Raw genomic sequence first — 8,810 nt, 5'->3', positions numbered from 1 at the left:
GCGTCCATCCACAAGGAAAGATGCTTGGGCCCTGTACATTGTTAATACACAGGTGTGCAGCACTTAACATCTATGATATGTTCTGTGAAATTGGGCGTTATGTGATGTGGATGTTGTGCCAACACCATATTATATACTTTGGAAACAATATGGGACACTTAAAACTTTTTATTTGTAAGTAGGGATCAGTGTGGGGACTGACATGGAACTGTGGGGTGAGAGTGGGTCAGTGGGATCAGTGTGGGGATCGACAAGGGACTGTGCGGAGAGAGTGGGGCAGGGGGATCAGTGTGGGGATGTACTTGGGCCTGTGGGGAGAGAGTGGGGCAGGGGGATCAGTGTGGGAACCTACACGGTGCTGTAGGGAGAGAGTGAGGCTGTGGGGAGAGAGTGGGGCAGTGGCATCAGTGTGGATATTGTTACGAGCCCAGAGGACCCCAAAACCCAACACGAATAGAAATTCACCAAGACAAATGGTTACATAAACTAAAGTTATTTTTAATTATCTTTAAACATGAAAACAGGATCAAACTTTAACTTATTACTACAGGAACACAATCCTTTATCCGGAACCCTTGGGGGACAGTGTGTTCCGAATTTCGGATTTTTCTGGATTTCGGAAAGCCCACTTGATTTGTGATGCCGTATCCACCCCCAACCCCTTCCAGTCACCCGGCCGCCTCCCCCGATCCCTCGGCTACCCAGCAGTCTCTCCCAACCTCCGGTCCCTGGGCCACCTGGCTGCCTCCCCCAACCACGGAGCCTCGGCTGACTGCCCCGACTGCCATTCTTGGGCCACCCAGCTGCCTCCCCCGACTGCCGTCCCTCGGATGCATCCTCTGACTCCCATCCCTCGGCTGTCTCCCCAGCTGCCCGTCCCTTGGCCACCCAGACGTCTCCCCCAAACGCAGTTCCTCGGCTGCCCGGATGTCTCCCCCAACCACGGTCCCTTGGCTGCTCGGCCGCCTCCCCTGTCTGCCAATCCCTTGGCCGCCTCCTCTGACTGCCGTCCCTCGGCTGTCTCCCCAACCGCTGGTCCCTTGACCACCTGGACGTCTCCCCCAACCGCGATCCCTCGGCCGCTCGGCCACCTCCAACTGCCATCCCTTGGCCGTCTCCTGCGACTGCCATCCCTCATCTGTCTCCCCAACTGCTGGTCCCTTGGCCACCAGGACGTCTCCCCCAACTGCAGTTCCTCGGCCGCTTGGTCACCCCCCCCAACCTTGGTCCCTCAGCTGTCTCCCCCAACCACCGATCCCTCGGCCACCCAGCAGTCTCCCCTGACCACCGTCCTTGGGCCACCGGCCACCGCCCCCGACCGCTGTCCCTCAGCCACCTCCTCTGACCATTGTCCCTCGGCTGTCTCCCCAACCACCAGTCCCTTGGCCGCCTGGATGTCTCCCCTAACCACAGTCCCTCGGCCGTCTCCCCGTACAACCGGTGCCTCGACCACCCGGCCGCCTCCCCTAACCGCTGGTCCCCATTTGCTGGATTTTGGAGCTTTCCTGATTTTAGATGACTGGATAAAGGATCGTGTACCTGTTTTAACTTAACCCCCTTCTAATTCTAAGTGAGCATGTATGTAATGTGTGTGTAGTTCAGAAAAGTTCTTTGATTCACAGTCCAATCTCACTTCTCATTCTCCAAGTTCACTGGTATCAGGCAATTCTTAAACTGTGCACTGAAATGAACATTCATGAATCTTCACCAGGCTTTGGTGCTGAAAGGTAAATGGTTACCACTCAGGAAGGTTCTTGTTGATTTTCAGAGAGGGATATATTGCTCATTGGACACTCACAACTGATTCCTTTAGATCAGCCACTTCAATGTCTTGCCGAAGAAATTTGCCCCACCAGGGTTTTCCAGATGATAACCTCTTTCTTTCAGGTCACCACACAGTTCCTTTTTGTTTCCCTTATTTCAGGTGAATCATTATACAGCCAGTCCTCTCCTCTTGTATGGATCACAAGGGCTTTGAACAGGCTGAACTCAGAACTCACACCCTGTCTTCAAAATGGGGTTTTTCCACAAGATTTGCAGCTTGTCCTGTTCCAGTCCCAGCTGCTACTGCTGCTGAACTGTAGAACTGAATTCTCTCTCTCTCTCTCTCTCTCTCTCTCTCTCTCTCTCTCTCTCTCTCTCTCTCTCTCTCTCTCTCAGAGAAAACCACATGACTGTCTTAGAACAGCAAACTGCACTCAGACAGACTGTGGCTCCGGACCTAATCTGAGTTTATTCATCTGTTGCTTTCCAAAACAATAATCCATGACTCCACAGCATGTCCAATTAACACCTACTTGTGAAGTCCTTATAGGCATTCTTCAAAGATTTTGCAAAGACGATGGACTATCTGGTTTGAGCAGAGCTGTGGCATTTTAAATCAGACCTGTTTTGAAATGTTTGTATCTGTGTGTGTCCTAACTAAAAAAACCTGCCACAATTTTTCTCCTATAAAACATATCTATATCCAATATAAAATATAACATAATCTGTCACAGTATGGGCTCAGGGCTGTGAGAGAGAGAGTTGAGCAGTGGGATCAATGTGGGGACTGACACAGGGCTGTGGGGAGAGAGCAGGGCAGTGGGATCAGTGTGGGGTCTGATACAGGGCTGTGGGGAGAGAGCGGGGCAGTGGGATTTGTGATGTGACTGTCATGGGGCTGTGGGGAGAGAGCGGAGCAGTGGGATCAGTGTGGGGTCTGATACAGGGCTGTGGGGAGAGAGCGGGGAAGTTGGATCAGTTTGGGTATACCGTACACAATTTCGTTTCGCTTTTTCTAAATTGTAGTGAACTTGTTCGCGGTAACTGAATAATGATGGGACCACGGATGTATATGCGGTCGGACATTGCTTAAACAGACATTTTTATCTCCTATGGACACCGAGTGAACACAAGAAGGAATGGGGTCTCACTTCTTTCCCCCAGTCACCCACCCCAGGCGAGGAGCAGTAAAGCCTTAAAGACATCAAATATATTTCAAGTGAACTTTATTTATTCATGTTACAAAATGATACAAAACTCAAGAGTTTAAAAACAAAATCTAAAGCTGGATACAAATAGCAGGCCAAAGGAGCTCTGACTGGGCAGCTCATCAGGCTGACTGGAGCAGGAACAATCTAATCATGCGTCTGGCACAACTGCAGACACCACTAAAAAGGGTCCAGCGGAAAGGGGCAAAGGACCAGGCCTAAGACTGATAGGAGCTGCCAGTCCATGAGGGAGAAGGAATTAAGGGAGCACCATCCCACGCGGCTGGAGCCCTTGCAGATACTGATCGTTCCAGCCCGGGGGAGTTATCGGCGCTACTTCCACCTCCTCAGCTCGGGTGGGACCTGTGGGCTTCTCTGACGCTGCCTGGTCAGAAACATTCATTTGTCAGTATTCACATTGTTCCAGGGACAATTTTCCATCTCCTGCCCCATCCGGTGGCAGAGATGGGGGTCCAGAAGGTGGCAATCACGGAGAGGGGATGGGTTTCACATTTCAGGGATGGCAGGATGCTGGGAGCTGCAGGCCGGGGAGCTCAGCAGGTCATGTAGGGGGCGGGCGGGAGATAGCCAATGTCTCAGGTGAGGATCCTGCGCCCCATTCGTTCCCATCCTGAGCCGGGTGTCCTGTCATCTGTGTAGAGGCTGCTGAGTTTCACCCAGCAGTTTGCCTTTCACATTTCATGGGGTCCATCACCTTGGCCCACACCTGGTGGCAGGGACAAGGGAAGGGAATGAGCTTCCCACAGCATTTGCCAATTGGGGATAATGACAGGGAAAAACCAGCTGTTAATGAATAAGCCATTGAGGGGTGGGAGATGAAGCAGGGGCAATGAAGGTGGAACTCCCTCCACACTGTCCCATCACACACTCCCGGGGTCAGACACAGAGAGAAGCTCCCTCCACACTGTCCCATCACACTCTCCTGGGGTCAGACAGAGAGAAGCTCCCTCCACACCTTCCCATCAAACACTCATGGAGTTAGGCATAGAGAATAGCTCCCTCTACCTTGTTGAAGCTCTGTGGTATGGTGGCCATACCAGTGTGGTTTTCCCATTGCCCATCCTAAACTAATGCTGGGCCCGTTGGTATGATTCAGGATTAGTCGGGACTGCAGTGAGCGGGTGATGTGTACTGGGACACTTGGGTTCCAGCCCCAAGTGTGAGCAGCCAGCCTGAGTTTGGAAGGAAGGGTCTTTGCAGGTGATGATCAGTGGGGTGGGGAGGGGGGTCGATCTGCATTTTGACTTCAACTTTGCTTGAACAATGACTTAAAGGAGAGAAGATCCTGGAACATTCCGTGGCTGAGGTCTCTTCTCAGTTCCTTGACTCTCTGCTGAATGAAAGAGTTCTGTTAGTGGACCCCATCAGCTCATTGGGCATTGAAAGGGGTCCAAGGTTCAACATGACCCCACCCCACCATCTCCTGAGACTACCCCTCCCTCTATCACATAACGGGCAATGATAAGGAGTGGGCAGGTGGGGGAAGGAGCACCAGTTGATGGATCTGATGATCTGGGACACTGGAGGGGATTGGGCGAGTTTGGGGAGGCGGGGAGTGGGGGGAGGATGGACAGGTGTCTCAGGTTGGAAAAGGGAAGGCGGCTTGAGGGCGGGGGGGTGTTTGGTGAGGGGTTAGCAGTGCAAGGAGAGAGGATGGTGGGAGGAAGAGAGTGGGGACAATGAGGGGAGAGGGCAGAGGTTAACAGGGCTGGGGCTTTTCTCTTCAGAGTGAACAAGGATGAGAAATGATTTAAGAGTGGTTTACTAGATTCAGAGAGGCATAGATAGAGTGGACGGCCTGTGCCTGTTTCCCAGGACGGGAATAGCAGACACCATCTGTACAAAGAGAAGGGGAGGCATCAGGGGTAATTTCTTTTAATGCAGGGAGTTGTGGAGGCCTGTAATGTCTTGCCAGAAGTGGTGGTGGAGGCTGGAATAATAGGGTCATTTATGACACTCTTAGACAGGCTCATGAAAGTATAATAGAGAGCTATGAGGTAGGGACGGTTTAGTTTTTTATATATGGGTCAGCACAATATTGTGGGCTGAAGGGCCTGTACTGTGCTATAGTGTTCTACATTCTATGGTATGAAAGCAGATATATCCTTACAGAGAGAGGGGTGGCTGTATGACCCTTGCTGACAGAGGACGGGGTGGAATCAGGTCCAATCGCTTATGATCACGAGCCATTTCAACAGGCAAGGTTCAGAAGCGTATTAACTTAACGTGGACAAGTGGGATTACTGTAGATGGTGGTTATGGGGCTGACTCTTGGAGAGGGAGGGTTGTGAGCGATGAGGGGAAGGGGAGAGGATACTTGATCTGATTACGGGCTCTGCGTTGCGTGTGCTCGTGTGCACACCGCGGCCCGGAGGAATGCTGTCGTAGTAAGATAATAGCCGATTACTTGAATGAAGAGGAAGAGGTTGGTGGGAGAGGGTCACGGGGAGCAGGTGAGGGGGAGGGATGGGGAGGGGAAATGGAGGGGAGATGGGTGGTGAGGAGGATGAAAAGGGCGAGGAGACGTTGGGGAGAAGAGTGAATGCATCTTGCCTGAATTTCTGATTTTTATGCCGTTTTTGATGCTGTTCCTTCCACTTGACGATCTTTATCAGTTTCTTCACCCAATGTAATCCAGGAGGGGCACAGAGACGCTTGTTGCGCATGGTTAGGAAACTGTGACAGAGGTGACAGGTCAAAGGTTTGTCTCCCGGTTCAAACCCAGGTTAAGAAATTACAATCAATCTTCCCGCAGACCACCCTCTTCCCCCACCTCTGCCCAACATCTGGAATATTCCTGGCAATTCTGGGCTCCTTACTTGAGGAAGGATATACTGGTGGCAGGGACTATGCCTCAGCACCAACAACCTCGCACTCAATACCACTAAAACCAAGACGATGACTTCAGGAAAGGAAAGCCAGAGGTGTCCGATCCAGTGATTTGTGGGTGGAGAGGCTAATCAATTTACGTTCTTGGGAGTCACCATTTCGTAGAATCTTTCCTGGACCCCAACTCACCAATGGCATTGTAAAGAAAGCACCTCAACTTCCTCAGGGGTTTGCAGAAGTTCGGTATGTGGGGTGGACAGTGCACTGACCGGCTGCATCACAGTCTGGTGCGGGGACACCAACATCCCTGAGCCTAAAGCCCTGCAGGAGGTACTGGACACAGCCCAGGACATCACAGGCAAGACCCTCCCCACCATAGAGAACATCTACAGAGAACGCTGCCGTCAGAGAGCAGCAGCGATCATCAGGGATCCACACCACCCAGCACACTCTCTGTTCTCTCTGCTGCCATCAGGAAAGAGGTCTCGGTGCCACAAGACTCGCACCACCAGGTTCAGGAACAGCTGCTCCCCCCCCCCCCCCCACCATCAGACTCCTCAACGACAACTCAATCAGCGACTCGTTTAAGGACTCCGATGTGTGCACTTCATTAATTTTATTCCTCTCTGTATTGCACAGTTTGTTTACATTTTTATTTGTTTACATGTGTGCACTGTGTATATTTTTTTTTGCATTACCAATTAGTGGTAATTCTGCCTGGCCAACAGAAAAAAGAATCTCGGGGTTGTATGTGATTTTACTCTGGTAATAAATCTGAAAATCTGAATCTGAAATCTGGTTAGTCTACATGGAGAGATTGAGTGATCTGGGACTGTACTCGCTGGAATTTGGAAAAATGAGAGGAGTTCTTGTAGAGACAAATTTATAAATGGAATAGATAAGATAAAAGCAATGGGGCAGCACGGTTTGCACCATGCTGTTACAGTGCCAGCGATTGGGACCGGGGTTTGAATCCCACGCTGTCTGTAAGGAATTGGTACATTCTCCCTGTGTCCGTGTGGGTTTTCCCCAGGGGGGTCCGGTTTCCTCCCACCGTTTGATAGTTACGGGGGGTGGGGGTGTAGGTTAATTAGGTGTAATTGGACGGCACGGGCTTGCGGGCCAAAAGGGCCTGTTATGGTGCTGTGCGTCTAAATTTTAAAAAAAAGGAAAGTTGTTTCCACTGGTTGATGAGATGAGAACCCAGGACACACAGCCTCAAGATTCTCTGGGAGTAGATTTAGGTCAGAGATGAGGAGGAACTGCTTCTCCCAGAGAGGAGTGAATCTGTGGAATTCTCTGCCCAAGATAGTAGTAGAGGCTGCTTCATTTAAGACACAAATAGGTCGATCTTTGAAGAATAGGAGATTGAAAGATGATGGGGTAAGTCGAGCTGAGCCCATGGTTAGATCAGCCGTGATCTTATTGTATGGTGAAGCAGGCTCAATGGATGGCCGAATCCTGCTCCTGTATCTAACATTCATTAGCCCTGGAAGGAGTCTCCATCTTGCCCACATCCCTCTTAAACCTGACCTCTTCCCCCTTTCCCTCTGATGGGAGATGGTATAACGGAACAGCAGAGCGAGTACTCACATGATGGCGTGGATGTTACACCCGGACCCGGGTTTCTGTTTCTCGAAGCCTACCACATACGTGGCCGGGATTTTCTTCGGGCTTGTGTCCAGGCAGCAGTCCTGCAAACTCTTCCCGGCACCATTGGCTGAAAGTTTGCACCAACTCTGAGTTAGCAAACCCCACTTTGCAGCCTCCCAAACCCAGCCCCCTCACAGCCGAGGGATCGGTGGAGACAGCAGGGGGTGCAAATCAGTGGGCCGAGCGGCCTCTCACAATTGAGATGCTGGTACCCCTGGATTGAAGATTGAAATTGGTCATGAGCAGGAGTTGGGAGAGGGAAACCCACAGATTGAAATGTAAGGCGCGGTTAGACAGCGGTGGAAACCTGGGTTGGAATTTGCTGTCTATAAGGAGTTTGTACATTCTCTCTGTGACCTGCGTGGTTTTTCCCCAGCGGCTCCAGTTTCCTCCCACCGTTTGAAACTACCGGGGGGTGTAGGTTAATGGGGTGTAAATTGTGCGGCACGGACTCGTGGGCCAAAATGGCCTGTTACCATGCTGTATGTCTAAATGTTTAAAAAAAACTAAAGAATACTGAGAACACTCCAAGGCAAGTGGGTTCCGATGTTGCAGGGAGCAGAGGGAAGGTTAGAACTGGCCCCAATGGGGCAGAATCTTCGGGAATTAGCCCCCCTCATGCACATCCCTCCCCCTCAACATCCCACAACTCTCCTCATTCCTCTTCTGGAATCCCTCCACCCCCCCCCCCACCTCCTTACATCAGAGGTCCTCATTTTTTTCTTATTCCACTCACACATGCCACCTTAAGTAAACCCTTACTGACCACAAAGCAACTTAGGCGTAGGATGGCGTGGGCACTCTGCGGTTAATAAGGGTGGGGGGAGGATTGAGACCCACTGCCTTACACGTTTCCCAGTTGCTTGCTTGATGGGGAACAAGAGAGGGGTGGCAACTGACCTTGGGAAAGGGTCCAGAGAGCAGCAACTACCACAGTCAGGAGGCAGAAGGCAGAAGACACTCGGGCCATGGTGAGGTGCGGATGGGGAGTGCATCCAGTGAGGTTCAGCTCCAACTTTCCCTCTCTCCAAGCAGAGCTCCTTCTGCTCTGTGCAGGCTCCCCAGCAGCTTCTGGTATTTATACTCGACTGTTAGCATTGTTTCTTCTCAGCTGCCAGATGGCATGCCAATTTTTAATTATTTACCTTGGCATGAGTTCAAAACTAATCTGATACTTGATTGGCTTTGAAGGGCTCTGTTCCAACACTGTTCCTCTCTGTACTTTCCCAGCCATTCATAACTTGTGGCTTATTTTGAGGTTTGATTGGGAAATCTAGCACTTGGATCGGGACCAATCTTGCAGCGGCTGGAGAGTAAGTTAAATGGAAGCCATTC

At 51.1% G+C, this 8,810-nt stretch overlaps 2 protein-coding genes across 2 annotated transcripts; one reads left to right on the top strand and one right to left on the bottom strand.

Annotated features, from left to right (window-relative positions):
* The first annotated feature begins 202 nt into the window (after nt 1-202).
* LOC138752374 (uncharacterized) lies at nt 203-1,553 on the top strand. Its single transcript, XM_069915276.1, has 2 exons — nt 203-225; nt 587-1,553. Exons 1-2 carry the CDS (start codon nt 203-205, stop codon nt 1,551-1,553), a joined length of 990 nt encoding a protein of 329 aa, XP_069771377.1.
* A 1,420-nt stretch (nt 1,554-2,973) lies between these two features.
* LOC138746294 (C-C motif chemokine 19-like) lies at nt 2,974-8,533 on the bottom strand. The gene is made up of 4 exons (XM_069904537.1): nt 8,376-8,533; nt 7,416-7,542; nt 5,547-5,669; nt 2,974-4,323 (listed from the first exon to the last, which is right to left on the bottom strand). The coding sequence occupies exons 1-4, from the start codon at nt 8,443-8,445 to the stop codon at nt 4,308-4,310; spliced, it is 336 nt and encodes a 111-aa protein (XP_069760638.1). The 5' UTR covers nt 8,446-8,533; the 3' UTR covers nt 2,974-4,307.
* Between the last annotated feature and the right edge of the window lie 277 nt (nt 8,534-8,810).

The sequence above is a fragment of the Narcine bancroftii genome, chromosome 1 (assembly GCF_036971445.1).
Source record: "Narcine bancroftii isolate sNarBan1 chromosome 1, sNarBan1.hap1, whole genome shotgun sequence".
NCBI lineage: Eukaryota > Metazoa > Chordata > Chondrichthyes > Torpediniformes > Narcinidae > Narcine > Narcine bancroftii.
Note: the sequence above shows the minus strand (reverse complement) of the source record. Positions and strands in the feature narration are given on the sequence as shown.